The sequence below is a fragment of the Lagopus muta genome, chromosome 14, assembly GCF_023343835.1.
Source record: "Lagopus muta isolate bLagMut1 chromosome 14, bLagMut1 primary, whole genome shotgun sequence".
Lineage (NCBI taxonomy): Eukaryota > Metazoa > Chordata > Aves > Galliformes > Phasianidae > Lagopus > Lagopus muta.
The window spans coordinates 8457569-8478109 of record NC_064446.1 but is presented as its reverse complement, the minus strand read 5'-3'; the positions used below and the strand labels follow the sequence as shown (position 1 = coordinate 8478109).

At 45.6% G+C, this 20541-nt stretch overlaps 1 protein-coding gene across 1 annotated transcript in view; it reads right to left on the bottom strand.

The window, feature by feature from the left end:
• The window catches only part of UBTD2 (ubiquitin domain containing 2), a 47398-nt gene extending 27101 nt beyond the window's left edge, over positions 1–20297 (bottom strand). Inside the window, exon 1 of the mRNA XM_048961123.1 lies at positions 20164–20297. Within this exon, the coding sequence (XP_048817080.1) occupies positions 20164–20233 (70 nt within the window). The 5' untranslated portion in view covers positions 20234–20297. The remainder of the gene's footprint in view (positions 1–20163) is intronic.
• Positions 20298–20541: the final 244 nt, after the last annotated feature.

The window sequence follows — 20541 nt, the reverse complement described above, 5'->3', positions numbered from 1 at the left end:
GCTAACAAAATACTTTTCTAAGACAAATGAAATGCAAAGTAATAAATTGCTACCGATAAAGTTTCTTTTAGTAATAGTCCCAAGGGCTTCCCTCCCCAAAATCAGTGAGTAGCACTCTATCATTAAATGACTCTCATTTTAAATCTATTTTGCTCCAATTTCTTCATAAGGCATCTTGTAATTTGGTGTCACTATCTAGTACCTGTCTTTGTGCCCGTCTCTGGTGTAATCCTTCCAGACTGAATGACAATCACATCTGGAGGAAAAGTTACTACAAAGGATAGGTGCAGAAGAACAGAGAAACTGGGGAGAGCGTAGGGAGAAATGCACTGCATCTAAGATGAAGACAATCTGAATTACATTAAGTCACACAGGCTTATACAATCTAAACTGCATTAAGCAATGCAGGCTTACACATCAATGGGAAAATAGCAGAATCTGATGTTTACTGCTTTCCACATTATTTTTTCTTTTGGAGGCTACATTTTTGCAAGGCAAGAACAGTATCTTGGAAAGGAAGTGTCCCTGGGCAGTAATAAAAAGTTTTCTGCCTTACAAATGTAAGGTGTCACCGAATAACCAAGTTTTTGTAACAAGTAAAAGAAGGAACATTGAGATTTCATAAGAAAACTGAAAGAAACGTCTATTAGGACAGTCATGAGAGTATTTAGAGCAGGGTAATGTTTCTGGGGATGCTGAGGACTGGGAAAGTCACAAACTTTCCAGATTCTGTATATGTATGTATACCTACCCACCTGGTAATGCTTGAAACTAAGCGTTTGTGAAACTAAGTTTTTCACAAAGGGAGATGGTGAAGCAGGGAGGAATGAACACCAGAAGTAAAACTGTATCACCTGATAGGAATTCAAGTTCTGTATTTGAACAGATGTGTCATAAAACAGAATGTTACAGAAGAAAGAAGGAAAGAAACAGGTGGCACAAGGGAAGGAGCAATTGAGGCCAGGGAACTGATCGCTCAAAGCCAAGTCTGTGCTCCTCCATGACTGCAGTGTGCTGGTGCTAAGCAGTGTACGCAGCCCACTGGGGATGAAGGTGCCATCCCTGTACCATCCCAGTGGCTACTGCCTACTGGTGCCAGACTGTGGGTGTCACAGAGCATCACTCGAAGCAGGAACAGGGAACACACCTTCCCTGTTTCTCAAAGTTTCTCTTCAACTTTTACCCAAGATCTTCCTCTAAAACCAATTCATTGTACAGAAACAACTTCATGGTGCAAAATGTAAGTTATGCTGGTAACGACAGGCAGCTTTGGACAAGTCATACAGAAGGCACTCCGCAGACACATGGCACTAGATCCTTGCAGAGGCTTCACAGCACGAGATAAAACACATGGAAGGATGAAGGCGTACAAATGTGCTAGACAAAGAAGAGAGCTGACTCTAACTAGCAGCTATTACGCTATATTTTCCAGTGCTCACATCATTTTCAACAGGAACTGCAGAAGAAATCAAGAGTGCGTGGATTTCCAGCAGCTCATCTCATCACCTCTCACATTCCAAGGAAACTAACTACTGCAAAAAGAAGTCAAAGCTTCAAAGCTGCGAGATGTGCACACTGACAGTATACCAGACCCAAGCATCCCTGCCCATCCCAAAACACACACAGGCTCTGTCCAGCCACCCAGCAGCCCTGGCACCTGCTCTGCACTGTGATAACAGAGGTGCTGTTCACAGAACTCAGGAACCTACCTGTGTTTTGTCTGTGAGGTGCAGCTCCCAGCGGAGAGCCAGCTGGCGAGAGGTGAGAGTCAGCCTCTGGTCTGTTCATTCACATTTTATGAGGATGGTTTTTGTGCTTCCAAGGCTGTGAGAATAGGACACCGAACCCTGACATTTACAAATGCTCTGAGTAAGTGCTCCAGGGTAGAGCAATAATGCAAGAAAAGCCACTGCGAGGTTCTCTATTGTTATCTGCCTCAACTTCTCAAACAATTTTTCAAAGGGAACTTTTTCACACTGGTCTGTCACTGAAATTCAGCACTATTTCCTAGTGTTAGTTCTATGGCATTATTATCTGCTTGCAAAAGCTTCAAAGGACATCATGGTTACTCTTGAGCCCTGCCTGTCCACCGGCTCCTTGCTGGAAGCACAAGCAAAAAATTTTCACCTCAAAGTTCTAATACTGTATATCTTTAGAAAGAGGAAATGTCCGTGGGAGCAATTGCCACCTCCAATCCTTAGCACCTTTGCCAAGGGGTGATGGCACATGGAGCCAGATCTGTCAGGCAGGGCGATGGCCAGATGGCCCTGCCATGACTGCACCCCAGAGGCATCTCAGAGACACAGATCCTGCTCTGCAGCAGGCAAACACAGTGCAGAGACACTGACTGCACAGCTTCAGCCCTTCTGCGGTAGATGAGCTTCAAGGGACTGTCCTTATCAATACAACTATCTTTCAGTGCTCTTTAAACTAGCATCTAAACTATTTCTATGTCTGGCAGATAGGAACATTTTGTTTTCAGCTTGATGCAGAGCAGGATAAAGATTTGTGTGTTTGCAAATCACTGCATGCAAGCACTGAGACCTTCACTGTGCATCATGACAGCGCACAACCTGGCCATCCTGTTGGATACCTATGGCAACCACCATTAAGAAAGGCATCAGCGGGACTCAGTGATCCTTAAGGGCCCCTTCCAACTCAGGATATTCTAAGATTCTGTTTGAGACAGGCTGTACAATGTGGTTCAAGTTGAGACTTGGTCACAGCTGAGATCCTGGCAGCAACACAGCTTCTCAAGTGCAAAACAAAACACTCACAGCATGCTGCACAGCAAAGCTGGAAACCACAGCGGGAATGCAGCAGGAAGCTTCTGCAGGAATTACCTAAAAACCCAGGGCATTCTGTCTCCCATTATGAGGAAGAATGCAATTTGGCAACTTCACTATTAACGTACCAAGGTTCTGCTGTAGCTTCCCTCTTGTTCTGCTAGCAGAGGAACTTCAGCCGCCTGATAAAACCGTACAGTGAGGTTCCCGTGGCCAGCTGCATGGGACAGCAAACACCAAAAAACTTTCAGCCGAAGTGCTGCAAGCGTTTCCCTGCAAGCTAACAGCTGATCTGTATGAGCTTCAAGTGAGACAAAGGCAGCACCAGGCTCAGCTCAGAGCACAGCCCAGCTTCCCAGAGGCTGCGTCCATGGAGCGGTGCCATCGCTGAGCCCCTGCGTGCAGCAGGGCAGCACAGAGGTGACACGAGTTCCCCGCATCCACCAAGTGACAGAGTCATCTGCTGCCTATCTGCTCTCTAGTTAGTGCACCACAATTTTGCTGATGTTGGAAGGACTTATGTAAGAAAAAGATAACATATCAAAGACAGCGTTATCTTTCATCCTGCTAGAGTTATAAGAATATTATTAAGTTGTTAACTTTTTTAAACAATGCAGCTGGGTCCACCCTGATTAGGTGCAATCTTGCTGACATCCAGCCAGCAAGCCCTTGCCAGCAGAACCACATCTAGCTGCACGCACTGTGATGCTGCTACTTCTGAAGGCTTCCCCCTTTTCCAGCACAGCTGGGAAGGGAAGCACAGTGCCAGGTGTGCTCAGATGTCACCAGCTCCAGAGGGGAAAGAACAAAAAGCCCACAGTTGTCAATTGTTTTTTACAAAGATCAATGATTAAATTAGCTTGGTAACAAGGCCTAACACCGTACCTTGAATTTATTCCAGTGACAGCTATTGGCAGGGATAGAATTTCACATTAGCCAATTAACTAAATGCACTGCTACTGCATCTCAGCTACTTAAGCTTGTCAGTTAATTAAGAGATCAGTATGAACTGAAAATAGGAATTTCACCTGACACACATACCAAACATACATTATCTTAATGATTTAATTTTACAGTTCTGCTTTATGTTCCACCATTTGGAAAGCCAAAAGGCAATTGCTCAGTGTAAGGAACGGGTAAGACACAATAAGCAAACATTGAAGGATTTAATCAATAAGCTCTGTTTCTTACACTTGCTGCTTCACTAAGCTCTATTTTACAAGGCAGTTTTTCCACGATGAAATTACTGCTTCACACTCCCTCACAAATTATTTCTTTATCAATTTTTAGATGCTTTCGATGTGCTTCCCATTTAAGAGATGTTTTAATAGTTTCACCTCATGCCCAGTAGCTGTTCTGCTTTGGCCCAGCTGCTGCACACACAGCAGCCCTCGTGAGGACAGGCTGGGGCTGAGGCTGGTCAGCCTGCAAAAGAAGGCTCCAAGCAGGTGCTGCCGTGGCCTCCAGCACAGCAGTTCAACATGGCTCCAGACCAGCATCTCCTAACAGCACGAAAACAGGATCAGGACCGCTTTCTCTCAAGTATAAGCAAAGCTGGATGATTTCCACTAACACCAGCACCTGTCCATGTGTCCCAGCTTGTGACTGGGGCATGCAGTTCCCTCTCGTGCCATCAGGCTCCAGTACAGTGACATGGTGCCAGCCATCCTCCTGGCTTTGGTTTCCATGTGGAAAGGTGGATCATGGAAGAAAGGTTAAAACATGCCAGGAATTGAGTTTTTATGGTAAAAATGATTTTCAATTACTACCTTAAAAGTAAAGGAGAGAAAATGTTACCCAGAATGGGAGGGTTTGGGGTCATCTTTCAGCCAATTATTCTTCTCTAATAACAATGAAGGTTTACTTTCCATACTGCTTTGCCACATAATTCAGAAGTAGCTAGAGTTTAATAATAACAATAATTCACCATTAGTTAGCACAGCTACCTTTGAGCAAGCCTTCTTTTGGTGGTAAATGCAGAGAAACCCCTCTCTTTTGTGCACAATGTGTATAATGAAGGATGGCAAAACTAATAGCATATGATGTTAACGTGAAACAAACTCTGCTCAAGGGCTTGGGGTGGTTTGCTTGGTATTTTTTCTATTTTAGCAGAGGCCAAGTTGAACATGTTCTACTGGTTTAGTTACTTTTCACTGCTCATCAGATTAACACTGATAGAACTTACAGACTGGTCGGATATCGAGACATTCTGAAAGGCTATTTAACAGGTAAAGCTTCAGAACAACTCATAGGAGATTTTGTTATCTAAAGCAGGACTTCTCTAGAATTGCACAAAGAGTATCTATGCTATTTTATGCTCTACATACCAATAATGCCCAAGCAATTTCAAAAGACCATGCTGCAAAATTCGTGTCTATTTGTCAGTATTGGGCATATAAAACTCTGACAAAGATTTCCTACTTCCCAAGTACACCTTCTTGTAGGTGAAGGCTTCGGCCCTGAGGGCAAGGCATCATCAGACAGACGCCTCCAACCTTTTCCCTTTCTTGATGAGAAAATACACTTAAGCTAAAAATAAGGATAAGAAATTTTGGCAGATAATGAGTATGAGAACATTGGTGAAAAGAGCTTCTTATTCGGGCCATTTGAAAACAAGCCACCTCCTGCAAAGTTCCATACATTCACTGCACAGGTACAACTCTTTTGTTTAGGTGAAGGCAATACTGAAAGCCTTGAGCAAAATGCTGCTTACAGAGGCTAAGGGAAGAACTCGCAGAACGACTGGCTGCAAGAACACTTTTAATTCACCCAGTTTGCTAATTGCTATGCTCTAATGAGCAAACTATGCACACAGAACGCTGCTTCTGCAAAGCGGCAATCAGGGCACCCTGCACCCAGGGCCTGGCCGAGCAGGGACCCCACTGCTGCCTCCCTGACACCAGCAATGTCATTGTAAACATGAAAGAAAGCCATTCACATCCCCCAGTGAATAGAACAAACACACAAAGAAACCATTTGAGTTTTCTTGCTTTTAAAAGCCTGTATCAAAACTAAGAACTAAAAACGTACGGCCGGGATTGGAAGCCATCAATCCAGCACTGTTATCACAGCCAGCCCCCAGGCAAGGGGGTTTTTCCAACAGTAGTTTCTCTTTACTTCTTAGGCTGTATCTCTGGTTCAGAGAACTATGGCCAGCATCCAGGACCCTCCCCTTTCCAGCAATATTTAGGCACTATTAGCAACAGAGGCCATTAAGACAACCAGAAAAGCAGCAAGAAACAAAAGATTCCCTTGGTGTGGGAAGAGTAATCCTTGCTGGGTATGTCCATGGTGAGTACAAGCTACTTTGACACGGGTGGAGAAACCACCAGAAAGAATTTCTTATTCTTTTCATATTCTTTTCACACTAAACCTGAACCTGATTTCCTGCATTCTGAACAGACTTCTATTTTTACAACTGAGCTGCAATTCCCTTCCCCTGATCACGGCGTTTTCCTCTCAGCTGTCACAGAATAGCCTGTGCCTTCTGATTCATTTGGTAGGCACTGAGTTAAAAAAAACAAACAAAAAAGGCCAATTTCTGGCTCATACAGCTCAAGGTATGCCTAGATAGCAGATATTTGCTAGGATTAAGTTTTCTAAGCAGCTGTAATGAGCACGCCTTGCTAACATCACACATTCCCTACTGCCCTCTAACACATCATTCAATAGAGAGTTATAAAAACAGTGAAAATAATACGAAATTTAGATTGTGTCAGGCATAACTATCTTTAATCGCATTCTCAAGGCAGGGCTCTCTTAAGCCTGCCAGCAGTCCTCAAAAGCAATGCAGAATATTCACTGCCCAGAACCATTTACTGAATCATCCTAAGACACATTTTGTAGAATAAAAACAGCATTTGCTCTCCTAATCGAAAACAGCCTGTTCATGTGGGCTCACTATTCAGCAATAAAATTGACTTTCATACATAACAGTCAGTACTCTTCTTAGAAAATAGCTGTTTTCCAAGAAACCATGTTCTTTATTTATTATCCTTCAGAATGAACAAGCAAATCTGCATTGGAACGCATCAAAACAAAACAACAGAAGAGATAAGGCAATACCTAAATCTGACCTGTATGGAAGAGCACCGCCCGCTGGAGAAAATCCTTTATTGTCTCATTTTTTAAATAACAACAAAATACAACATGAGAAAGAATGAAGGGTGGCTGTACTGAGCCACTAGAAGCACGCTTTATCAATGGGAGATGAATTCAGCTGGGAAATTTGGCAGGAAGAGCAATCAGATAGCGACAGCATATTTGAGTAGGCAACCCTGGAAAAAGAGTTTAAGAGAAGATTAAGTTGGTTGGTAGCATTTCTTACAGGGAATATTCTGTTTGACACAGCACTGAATCAGAAAACACAGACACCTCTGCCAGCACTGTCATCTTGGACTTCGTACAACCTTGGTTCAAGCTGAAACATCATTACTTCTATAAAAGCAAATAAACAAAAACTATTAATGGGTTTGCTCATCAGACAGCAGCTCTCACAGCATCCCTCTGCACAAAGGCTGCCAAAATACGTTAACAAGGCGAGGTGCCTGCAGGAACTGAACCGCCCCAAGTACCCATCGTGTTTTCCTAACCAAAGCAGAGCTTCATGTTAATTACTGGCTCTCGGTAATACGTTTCCACCTCAAGATGGTAAAACACCACTGCTTCTTCCACAGTTCTACAGCATGCTTGTTTCCCTAAGTACAAACAACAGGAAGAGAACAACAGCCCTGGGGTCTGGATTCGGGCAGTGACAGAGCCCTCCCATGTGCCACTGCTACTCCAGCACTGAGCAGCAGGACCCGGCAGGCTTAAGGGCCAGCTTCCCTTTGGGTTCACAAATTAACACACCACCAGACCTCTACTCCTCAGCTGTCTGGTAAATAATCCACACTTAACTGACTTATGTCAGATATGCTTGGAATTCCCCAATGGCAAAACTAAGCTGCACTCGCTATTTTAAAGTTAAACAGGGAATATAAATTATTCCTACTTAAAATAAGGTTGCTTTGCCTTCCCCAGTGCTGGGCATTGACTCTCCAAACATCAGTGAAGTATTTGCCTTTTCAGGTTGCATAAAAAGCTCTGTTGGCCATTTAACCACAAGCTATGACTTCTCCTCCTTCTGAATTTAAAACCAGCTCCCAGAAAGTATGTTATTTGGAAGAATTAGGCACAACAGACTAGTAAGCCTACGAGAAAGGGTATGAAACATCCCAGGAAGACAAACGCAGAACTTGAGCTTTACCTCTGCTGACATCTCTCCAGACTTCAGTGAGGGAAGGCCCACATAGCCAACCGCTGCAGAAGTTAGCACTTCACACAAGGTCGCTCAGAGCACTGACTAATGGTAAATAAGTCAGGTGACAACAGAAGCAAGATGGGAGGAAAAGGAATCAAAGAAAACCACTTTTAGTCAGACCGACTTGACCAAAAACCGGTACATGCAAACAGAAAATGCAGAAGTTGCCTCTAAGAAGACTGTTCAGGGCCATCTGAGTATGAACCCTCTGGGGCCGGTTCTGTTCCGTTGGTTCAATCTACCCCGTGTTCATTAGCTCGTCCAACACGGACTCTGTGTCTTTACTCACACAGTGTGATCCAGCACAGCTTCCCCAAAGAAATCAGCAGCAGAACAGAATCCGAGACAGCTCCACAAGGTCGCAGCAAGTCACGAAACACTGCAGTATTCCTGCTCACTGCAAATTAACTCAAAGGGTATTTGGAGTATTTTGTAAGGTTTTTTCCCCAGAAGAAATAAGCTTTTGTACAAAAGCTTTTGGAAACCTGTTTGGAGACATGGCATTAACTCTGTAATGACCTCTCTGGAGCTGCCTAGGCCATCGGCACCTCATCACAGCGTAGGAGCACCAGGTATGTTTTCAAAGGGTTCGTGCCATCATGCCATTCAAATAAATTGTAAAGAATCTCAACATAGTTAAGCTGTTTTGAAAGGTTTACAGAAAAATAAACTCTTTTCTGTATTGTTCTTCTCACATTGAGAGAAAAACCAAGACTTTCAGAGCCTCTCCTGTGAGTTGCAGTTGGAGAACTGGTGGGTTCCCTACGGCCCAAGGCCCCTCGTTTCAGTGCTCCTTTGAGATGCTGAACCACAACATCCCTGCTTGCCTGCTCTGACAGTGCTGCTCCTTGCTTCTCTCAGAGGGGAGACCAAAATTCTGAATTCCCTCTTGTTCCTTTCTGAAGGCATTTTGCTGAGGCCAGAAACTGAGTCTGTAATACTTCTGGAGCTATTTCTGTGCCGTAATATCAATACAGCGGCTGGAATGCCTTGGATATGTACAATGAATGTGTTTGTTTCAGTCGTGTTAATGCAATGTTCCATCACTGTCTTAAGTACCATCAGCATGAGGCTATACAATACGTGACTGATTCAAAGCATGTGACTTCAATTGAGCAATGAAATTTCAATACACATGTGGTTTTCTGTTGGAACTCAAGCTGTTTTGGCACCAGAACTAGATTTAGATTTGGACAGGGATACAATGGAGATACACAGATGTGAAAAACTGATGTACAAATGAGCAAATAAGAGAACTTATCTCAAGTGATTATTTTAACTTGTCTAAGAGCAACAGCCAGTATTGATGAACACTTCACAGAACATAAGCCCTTAGTGAATAGCAAGCCATGTTCTTTTACTGTAATCTATAAGCATATAGTAAAAAAAAAAAAAAAAAAAAAAAAAAAAAAAATTTATGCGTTTTATTGAGCCAAGTCATCAACACGTAACTCAAATCAGTTCCCACTCCTTAAAAAAAGTTTGAAGGGTGATTTGACAGCTTTCCCCTTCCCCAGCCCTGGATGCGCCAGCCCCCAGCTGGGACCACAGTTCCCCACCTGTGGTGGGCACTCAGAGCACAACACATGCAATGCAAAGCACAGCTTGCTGGCCCTCAGCAGCAGGGCGTTCTGCTCACGTCCCAAACACAACAGCACTAAAAGCAGCAGCAGGACAGTGAGAGAGAGGTGTGAAGGACTGGAGCGCGAAGCTTCGTCTCAACCCATGTTTAACCATTGCTGCCACCAAACATAGCTTCCTCGAGAGTGCATCCAGCAAGTGTTAGTGAAATTGTTAGTCTAACCTCCACACAATGTTTATCATTTCCAAACCATTTTCCTCATTGCCATTCCCATTTCCAAACAGCTTATTTTCCTTTGCCTTCATCTCACAATTCATTCTGTGTTGCAGTTGTCCCATCTCTGGAGGTGGCCCAGGCCATGGATGGGCCCGGGGCAGCCTGAGCTGGAGGGGGGCAGCCAGCCCATGGCGGGGCATGGGACCAGGCCATCTTTGAGGTCCCTTCCAACCCAAGCCATTCTATAAGTCTACTGTAAGCATGTGAATTAGCCATTTTTCTTCAACTATTTACCTTTTCGCCAGATAGGCATTACTCTGCAGTTACCAATGGTCCACACTAGGCTCAGTTGCTCAAAAGCAGCACGTTGCCAAACAAAAATTGGCAGGAGGAAATGGCATTTGCCAGCTGCAGGTGCTATCCACTGTTCTGTAGGTACTCTTTTACAAAAAGACTGTATTTATCCCTACAGACAAGAAATCACAGGAGATGATAGTTCTATGGCAGAAAAATAAAGCGACAAAGTAAATGCCACGAGAGATCCTTCTCATGAATCTGGAGTGCCCTTGATCACAGCGTGAGAGCAGAAATTGAGTTCCACAACTGAATTTTAGAAATACAAAGGTAGCAAGCTTCCAGCCCCGAACTATTGTGCTCTGCTTCTGATGCAATTTCAGACCCTATGAGTATTCTCAAAGAACACGCATCTCTAATGAGAAAAAGGTGAAAAATGCCTTCCTACATTACAGGTTCTCTGCACTACACAAATTATTTACAGTTGTGACATTTACTTGAGATTACAAATTGAAAATGTTAATAATTATGAGCAATATTTTAGTTATAGAAAAAAATGTCAGTAATGGGAGATGGAACATATACTAAGAGTAAACAGTCTCTACAAAATGTGAAATGAAATCACAGAATCACAGAATTGTAGGGGTTGGAAGGGACCTCCAGAGATCATCGAGTCCAACCCCCCTGCCAAAGCAGGTTCCCTACAGCAGGTCGCACAGGTCGGCATCCAGGCAGGTCTTGAACATCTCCAGAGAAGGAGACTCCACCACCTCCCTGGGCAGCCTGTTCCAGTGCTCCGTCACCCTCACCTAAAGAAGTTCTTGCGCACATTTGTGCGGAACTTCCTATGCTCCAGTTTCTGGCCATTTCCCCTTGTCCTGTCTCCATTCACCACTGAAAAGAGTCCGGCCTCGCCATTCTGCCCCCCACACCTTAGATATTTATAGACCTGGATCAGGTCCCCTCTCAGTCTTCTTTTCTCAAGGCTGAACAGACCCAGTTCACTCAGCCTTTCCTCATAGCAGAGATGCTCCAGGCCCTTCACCATCTTTGTGGCCCTCCGCTGGACTCTTTCCAAGAGATCCCTGTCTTTTTTGTACTGGGGAGCCCAGAACTGGACGCAGTGCTCCAGATGAGGTCTTACCAGGGCAGAGTAGAGGGGGAGGATCACCTCCTTTGACCTGCTGGCCACGCTCTTTTTAATGCACCCCAGGATGCCATTGGCCTTTTTGGCCACAAGGGCACACTGCTGGCTCATGGCCAACCTGTCGTCCACCAGGACACCCAGGTCCCTTTCCGCAGAGCTCCCCTCCAGCAGGTCATCCCCCAACCTGTACTGGTGCATGCAATTATTCCTCCCCAGATGCAAGACTCTACACTTGCTTTTGTTAAACCTCATCCGGTTTCTTTCTGCCCAGCTCTCCAGCCTATCCAGGTCTTGCTGAATGGCAGCACAGCCCTCAGGCGTGTCAGCCAATCCTCCCAACTTCGTATCATCGGCAAACTTGCTGAGGGTGGCCATTATCCCCTCATCAAGGTCATTGATGAAGATGTTGAACAAGACTGGACCCAGCACAGACCCCTGAGGAACACCGCTAGTTATAGGCCTCCAACCGGACTCTGCACCACCAACAACGACCCTCTGCGCTCTGCCAGTCAGCCAGTTCTCAACCCACCTCACTGTCCACTCATCTATCCCACACTTCCTCAGCTTTGTTATAAGGACGTCATGGGGAACAGTATCAAATGCCTTGCTGAAATCAAGGTAGACTACATCCACTGCTCTCCCCCCATCCACCCAGCCAGAGACAACATCATAGAAGGCTACCAGGTTGGTCAAGCACGACCTCCCCCTTGTGAACCCGTGCTGACTACTCCTGATAACCTCCTCTTCTTCCAGTTGTCTGGAGATGACATCCAGTACAAGCTGTTCCATCACCTTTCCAAGGACAGAGGTGAGGCTGACTGGCCTATAATTGCCTGGGTCTTCCTTCTTGCCTTTTTTGAAGACCGGGGTGACGTTGGCTATCTTCCAGTCTTCAGGCACCTTCCCCGTCTTCCAAGACTTCTCAAAGATGACCGAAAGCGGTTCAGCAAATGAAATATGCATTGTACAGCATTACACCGTACATTTCCAAACGCTTTAGCCTGTAATCTTTTTCTCCATGGCAGCACCTGTTCTCATTTAAAACCACTGAAGTACTCCTGACTGCCATTTGTAAAGGGCCTTTTCTTTCAAGTTTGAGAATGTGGGAAAATCACGTGATAGCTCACGCAGAAACTCCCAGCCCCTCTCCTTTCTACCTCGTTTCAGCACAAGGATGTCTATATGCACGTATACATGTATGCACACATAAGCACACATCTGAGTTTCTCCTGAAGAAATGATTCTTCCCTTTTAAACTGTTCCCATCTCCTCCCACAAATGGCTTCCAAGCAATGCTTTGAGCTTTTCCTTTTAAATCACATTCATTGAGTACGTGGGAAGGGAAAAGGACATGAGGAAAAAGAAGAATGGGGGAGCTGAAAAAGTAGTCTAATAAGCAAGCACAGCCTCCACCAACTCCACCTGTATTTGTACTTCACATAGTTTTCAAATGCTGCACATTAGCTTCCAATGGGTCAAATGGATGCAAATTCATTAACAGCATGTATTAGGTGCTTCTGCACTTCTCACCTGCACAGTCTGCAGTTGCTCTGCTTCTCTCAATACTGTAGAGCCTCGGGATGACAGGCTGCTTATGTCATTTCAAATATTTAAGGTAGCCTAAGAGATACCAGCACCACTCAGCATTTAGAACAGAGCTTTTAGTTCACTTCAAAAGGTAGGAAACAGATTAAAATCCACTTACACGGTTTGCACTGCTCTGCCTTTGGCCATCGCTCACTCGCACAGCCCTAACCCAAGCCTGCAAGGAGAGAGAGCTGCTGCCAGGTGACATCTGGGAGATCAGCCCAGGGTCAGCAAAGGCAGAAATGCAAAATTCAGGATCTGGCTGAACCTTAAACCACATCAGACATCCCCGCATACTTTACTGCAAGCAGGTCAAGACAGTAAAATATCCAGTTACACGCGATGTTAGAGGTGTTTTCCATTAACTGTACAAGCAAGTTAACTGTACGAGTAACACAAGCTGGTAGCTTTTGGATGTGTCACTTGTACTGCTTCTGCCCATCTCTGATAAACCAGTATGAAGCACTGAATTCAATTCTGCACTTCTCACACCAGAAATGCAATCACACTGTGAGGGAAAAACTGTTTTTCTTTAAAGTCAACAAACAAACCTTTGCTTCTTTTGCATCTCAAGCAGTGGAACATTTGTGTTCCTTCAAATCTTAGGTTTCAGCCAGACAACATATACGCAGCAGATTAAGTTGTAACTGGAAACCCCAAGGTGCAAGTAAAGCTGTTCTCCAACAGCCAGAAACCAGGTTACTGACTTTACCTTTTTTATTTTTCCTTCTGCTCTGCATGCTTCACAGAAAGGGCCAGTTCTCTGAAGCCAGATCTCCAAGCCCTGCCTTGTTCCCATACCATACAATGACCATTCCAGTCCTTATACTGGTCCCCAATGGAGGGCAACAGGGGCCGTGGCACTGCTGCTGCAGGGCAACGCAAACACCCAAGGCTTAGCATCACTGTGAGTAAATAGAGACCATGTGTTGTCAGTAAACAGAGCACAGAGAGGACTGAGAGCCCAACGTGTGCACACACGCTGCTCGCATTGCCCGGCACCCACCCAAGGTCAGCCACCTTCCAGCACCCCAAACTGGGGAGTCATCAAGCTCATCCTGCTCACTGCGTTCATACTATGAATAACATGATGAGAACTGTCTAAATGGAATAGCTTTTAAAACTAGATACAGGAACATGTAGAAAGGCTTATTTTCATAATGTGCCTTTAAGACCAATAGGGCTTCCAGCTGGAAGAAGAAAAAACAAACGTCCATGAACTACACCCTAAGCACCTGCAAATGAAAGCAAACCAGTGGCTCCTGCCTTTAGGCTGACACTTGCCAGACATGCACCCAACTGATACCACATGGTCTTCTTTCCATCTGCAGGACTCCCAGCTGGAAAGGCTCTCGTCCTTCCCTTCCAGGAGCAGGGATGCTACTGACACTGAAAAAGCAAAGCTTCCTGCTGCACACCCAGCTGTACTTTTCAGTTAGACTCTCATGGACTATCCCCAGCACAAATGGAAACAACCCACTGCGTTTTCCTCCAGAGCACTTCTTTGGAAAGCCACAAAGCACAGCAGCATACATGTTGGTACCTGCAGCAGAGGATGGCCACACCACAGCAGCCAAGCTCAAAGTCACAGCAATGTGATGGGAAAGAACTGGGAGGATCATGAGGTACCAGGTCAGTACCTACCTGCCCAGAAGGCCAAGAAATTGCTATAGCATGCACAAGCAAAATTTGCAAACTTACATATATTTTACAAGATTATGTATGTATAACATTAAGAAAAAGCAAATCTACAGAAGTCTAAGAGGAAAAAGAAAATAAAGCGTAAGAACTTGCTTCAGTGGAGCCTGAATTTTAAGTGAAGGAGAAGCTGCTACTGGTTACTAGCAGGTAACAACTGCCTAAAAACCCTAAGTGACATATAAGTATTTGACTTCAGGACAGAGCAAAAGTGCTTCTTATTTCACACCCTCCAAGCAAAGGACTGTGATACCTAAACAAAGGAATAGCTGCATTGATTGCTGGAACATCAACATCTGGCCCAAAGTTCTCCAGAATCAGAATTAGTCTATTTTTAAAAGCTGGGCAATCGGAGCACCTGTGGCTTCCTTCATCCTTCCTGGTACTTGCAAAAGGACCTGCAGGAATGGCTAGGACCTAACTGCAAGGCAGATCTTTATTTCTGGCTTCAATTGTATTATAACTCGTGACTCATAAATTGCATTGTTCAACATTCATATGAAAAATAATAGCTATCATTTTATCCCGCTGCAATAAGAGGGGATTACTGATGTTATTTTTTAGAGTTTATTCAAACAGGCAATGAATAACATGTTTTCATTTATCAAAAATCTCCAAAGCACAAAGAATGTTCAATTTATTATATTTAATATTCAGCGATTTCAACACCGAAATCCCAAGCAGAGAAATTAAAACAAACTGCTTCATCTAGAAACCAAACAAACAATTACACAAAGGAACAATGCCAAAAAGGAAACAGAACAGCTGCATTAGTCAGCCCTTATTAGCAGTAAAAATAATACCTTATTTCATTTTCTAAGAGCTATTTGTTAACACCTGAAAAACAAAGTCTACGAGGTTACAAATGGTATCAAAGTGATCCTCAGGTGCTGGCTGTGCCAAACTGCACATCCCACTGAACCCAAGCAGGCTGAGGGTGCCCAGCCATTAGAAAACCAAGTCATTCATTAATGGCTTTTATTAAAATGCCCTGATTAAAACCACATGTACTGTTGTGGAAATCACAAGAGACTTACAGTGAGAACCATACTAAGCCTTCTTATTCCATTTTGAAACAAAAAAACACAGTAGGATGTGACGCCCAATGCTTGTTCCGAATTTAGCATTACAGTTGCAAAACAGCACCTTATCTTAGGGCTGCACTATAAAACAGCAGGAACAACCTGAAGTCCCAAACAACCTGTTTCACACAACACCACAATCCCAGGAAGGTGCTATGAACTGGCACACACTATCCATGGCTTGCAATCAACTGCTAAACCACTGCAAAATGCAATCTGGGAGATTCTTTGTATGCTGACATACGGGGTATGCACCAAATGCTATTAACTGCTCAGTCATAAGATCCTTGTTTAAAAGCCCTGTGCTAGCTGTGCATGGGCCTACTGTATTAGTGCAATTGTGAGCAACAAATCTGACTACTTAATATGCAAATTCCCTTGGTCAGCCTTCCATAGAAGCACCATGAAAGCAGTTATTGTAACTCCAGATCAGACATGTGATATACAGCACGATGCCACTCAGCTGAAGATATTTCAGAAACCGTTGTCCAGCCAGTGAAAGCAGAGGTCAAGCCTGGCATGTGGCTTGCTAGAACTTAACGAAGCATCAGCACTGTACCAAATACTGCAGAAATAATTGATACTTTTCACACATTCTGGTGCGGCAGTCAGATGTGCAGCCCTATTTCCACTTTCTGCCATTATCACTGCTGGGTGATAGGGGCAGCAGTAAAGAAGACAAATTTCAAACAGAATCATCGTCTTACCTAACAAAGAAGGCGATAAGAGCTCCAACAGGCAGTCCACAAGGAGAGCACAGCAGCAATCAGACAGCCACAGCAGAGAGACTTAATCTGTAATGACTTGTCATGCCAGCACGTCAGGACATCACATTTCTTGCCCTGTGTTACTCTCCACAGATAACTCTCTTTGAACTTTGGGAAGTAAGACAAAGTAATTTGCAGCTAGTAACAGACGTGAGAGTTTACCAGAAGAAAATGAATGGATTCGTTTTTCTTTCACAACCTTTCCCATCCTCCTCTCCAAGAAAAGGAAAAGAAATAAGAACCGTCCGAAGAGGACTTGCACATGGGAATGCAAATTTTCTGCTTCATGCCAAACCAAACTTAACTTGATAAGCTGTTAGACCATGCTTGGAAACACAACGTAGAGCTCTCCAGCAGTTAACTGCAAACCCAATGCTTCAAAGCTTTTCTGAACAGATATCTGAGGTCATCACACAAGCTGCATGCAGCCAGAGAGCAGCTATTTCTCCCCCGATTTCCCCGTTCGGCAGAAATTCCGTCACCTTTGACAAGGCACAGCAAGAGGAGATTTGTTGCTTGGCTCCTGAAAGCTTGGAATGTCTGACAGGAGACAGCTGAGCTAAAGCAATGGGAAAAAACATCTGTGTGTACAATCATCTCCCATTGTTCTTTTTATCTGCTTTAAAGAGTCTCCAATAAATCCACCTCATCATCCAGGACGTTCACACCACCACGCAGCTCTGCTGGACTATAATGCCCCAAGCTTTAAACAGGATTTTTTTTTTTTTCTAAATACAACAAAACTATTCTATCAAAATGAAAACCCACTAAAAAGAGCAGTGATAATGAAACAGGTGGTATCAAGCCGAAAAAACCATTTCATCTCCGGCAGGATGGGCAGAGCAGCATCTGTTTAATTCTTGCTAAGTGACAGACTCCTCCTGCTTTGGTCAATGGGAACAGATCACACAGTAAGCTGTACACACATATGCGAGCTGGTATATTTGATTAGCTTGTTCTTACGCTCAGAGACACACCTAAGTACATTAAATAGTTCTCTGGATAAATGCAAGCATCTCTCTGACCTTTCCAATAGGAAAAGAGAAAGGAACCGCACACAGTCAGGGCACTGTCAGCTTTGCTGAGCAGCAGGGAAATAACTGGAAGTGCCGGTGACTGACAAAAGCTCGGAGGACAATACAGGGATGTGACAAATTCTGATTTTAATTCCAGTGATATCATCTAGCAGGATTTCATCAGCTCTTCACTGCACCGTAATAGATTGAGGCTGGTATGAATTAGACTTGAGATCCGGCTCCCGCTTTTATGCAACATCAAGCACTGCTGTTACTATCTAATCAATCTCATGACTGCTTGCCATTCTTTAAGAAACTTTCCTGTTCTGAGGAAAAAAAACAAACCTCCTCCAAAGTAAGTCTATCAGCAGCAACATTCTGGCTGGAACTGGAACGTTTCTATTCTAAAACATCTTCCTAAGATTTATAAAATGAGGCAGCCCTGCTGATTGACAGCAATTTGAAAGTGATTACACTTGAGTTGGTCACAAAACAGCAGTTGGAGGAAGTAAGCCCTGTTATCAGGATGAGCAGGCTGCTGTTCTGTCCAGGAAGGGCTCAAAAATGACACTCACTTGGGACTTCAGCTGGTTTGTTTTCTGATGCCTTAAGACAAAAGGTTCCTCCAGAGATCAAGTCAGATTTCATTCTCAGCATGTGCACACTTTCAGAATTCGTAACCCTAAGGATTAGCAAAGGCAGGCCTTCAGTGCCTTGGGAGTTAAACGTAACAGAAGAGGTACTGAAGTTCTTGCTTCTTAACCTATATCCCCACCTCCCCTCTTTTGTTTTGGAGAAGCAGAACAGATACGCAGCCTTACAGAACAGCCTATCGCACACTGCAGCTCATTGTTTAAGACAGTCCTAAGAAGCACATAATTCAACCGAAATTACATCACTTCTCACTTCAGCAAGACAACCTTAAGGAACATTATCCTCAGAGCATGAATCAACACGAGCCAGCTGACATGCATTCTGCACCTCACAATCTTGAGGAATCCAGCTGCAGTTCTGATGCACCAAGCACAGTGGGTTATTAACCCAAAGGCTGCAGCGTGTCATGCCATGTATGGTGTTTGCAGGAACGTGCTCCAACTAAGTCTTCTTGGGACAGCAATCTTTACACAACTTGGATGGAAATCACGTACCTCTGCACTGCTACCAAGCACGTAAGAAAGCAGCATTACTATTTTACAACATCTGCCAAATGCTGATAATAATTATTTTTCCCCTATCTCATTCATTGGACATCAGAGGCAAGATAAGAGTAAGGAAATTAAACCACAGCTATTGCTGTGACACAATCTTACCTCATAACACCTGCCTCAAAAAACTGCCAACATAGCTTTCTGATGGCTTTTTTTTTTTGTCAAGATTTTAGAGGACGTGAAGATTTCCGCTGTTCTTTTTCCTTGACTTCCATGTCCCTGACGCAGTTTTCCATTTCTTACTGGCTGATAAATTTCCTTAGCACTGGACACAGCTTTTAAGAATAACTTTTTTAAAAAATAGATGCAAAGAGCAAGGGAGACTTGTACTAGACAAAGCTATGCAATTTCCTTTAATGAAAATGATGTGATTAAATCCCACACGGCTGGACTTCCTGGTATTTCTGTAAACTATGTACCTGGCATTAATCAGCAGGTGGCCGCTTCAGATGTAACTGTACACACTGCATTTTTTGTATATATATTATGGAATGATGGTAAAGTCACTGATGTGACAGAACACCAACCAGCTGGGCTGCCTGAAGTGAAACCAAACCAATAAATAACACTCTGCAAGGCAAGGGGGAAGATGCAGATCTAGGTCAGCAGTTTTCAGCCTGGAATCCGTGGCCCCTGTACGTGCAAGGACGACCGATACACCAACTGTAGTGCTGGTAGGCTGACTTTAAACGACCGCACAGCACATACAGCTCTACTGGAGAACATCAGGGGTCCACAAAGCTCAGATTGAAAAGGCAATCAGTCAGACGTTTAGGTGGAGGGAAGCACAAGGGCTGAGGCACTCACACCGCAGCAGTGTTTGCACAAAGGAGGTGCACACGCTTCCACACAGCGAGAGCACACCGCTCCAGCTTCTGAAGTCATTGGAAGCTGACTGTTAGCAAGGGTGAGCCAGGCTAGAAGAAAGCATCCATCTTTCTCGGAGAGAATAAAGAGAGAAAAAAAATAAAAAGCGAGAGAAAAGAGCCCAACCCACGGCAGCGCCAGGACCTGAGTTATCTGAAGAACTGTTTTCCATGCACCACAAGGAGCCGAACCCAAAGAAAACAAAGTTCCGGAGCCCCGGGAAGGCCGCTGCCCCGCCGCCGTGCGCTGCAGGAGCGCTGCGGGCGGGGAGAGCAGCAGAGCCCCCAGCCGGGATCCGACCGCGGAGCACCGCGGGGCGCACACGCGCCCGTCGGCCCCCCGGCTCCGGCCCCTTCCCGGCGAAAGGGGGGAGACCCTCCGGGGGCCGAGGGCTCGGAGCACGCCCGCACATCGCTCCGGGAAAGTTGCGGCCCGGGCGGCAGCCCCGCGGCCGGGCGCGGCGCGGGGAAGGCGGGCGCGGAGCGGCGCGGTCCCCCCGCTCGGCCCCGGCCCCTCGGCAGGCCCCGGCCCGCAGCGCCCGCCCGCCGGGGGTCCCCGCGCCGAGCCGGGGGCAACCCGCCCGTCCGCCCGCCCTGCGGCCCGGCGCTCACCTCCGGTGCCGTCCGAGTTCTCGTTGAGGCTGCCCGAGGAGTCGTGGTGGGAGCCCACACACCCGCCCATGGGGCCCGCCCGGCCCGCAGACCCGCCGCCGAGCCGCCCCCCCACCCCCCTCCCCCTGCAGCCGAGCTCCGCGGCCGGCCGGGCAGGCGCGATGGCTGCGGAGCCGCCTCCTCGCTCCGGAACGCCGCCCCCGGGGCGCGGCCTGCTCCCTGCGCGCGGCTCCGCCCGCGGTCCGCCCCGGCCGCGCGCCCGGGCGGGATCGGCGCTCCGCCTGGCCTGGCCGTAGGCCGCGGGTGGCCGCGGGACGGCCGGGTCTCGTGATGTGTGCGGCTCCGCTCCGCTCCGCTGCGACGCGGGCGGGCCCGGGC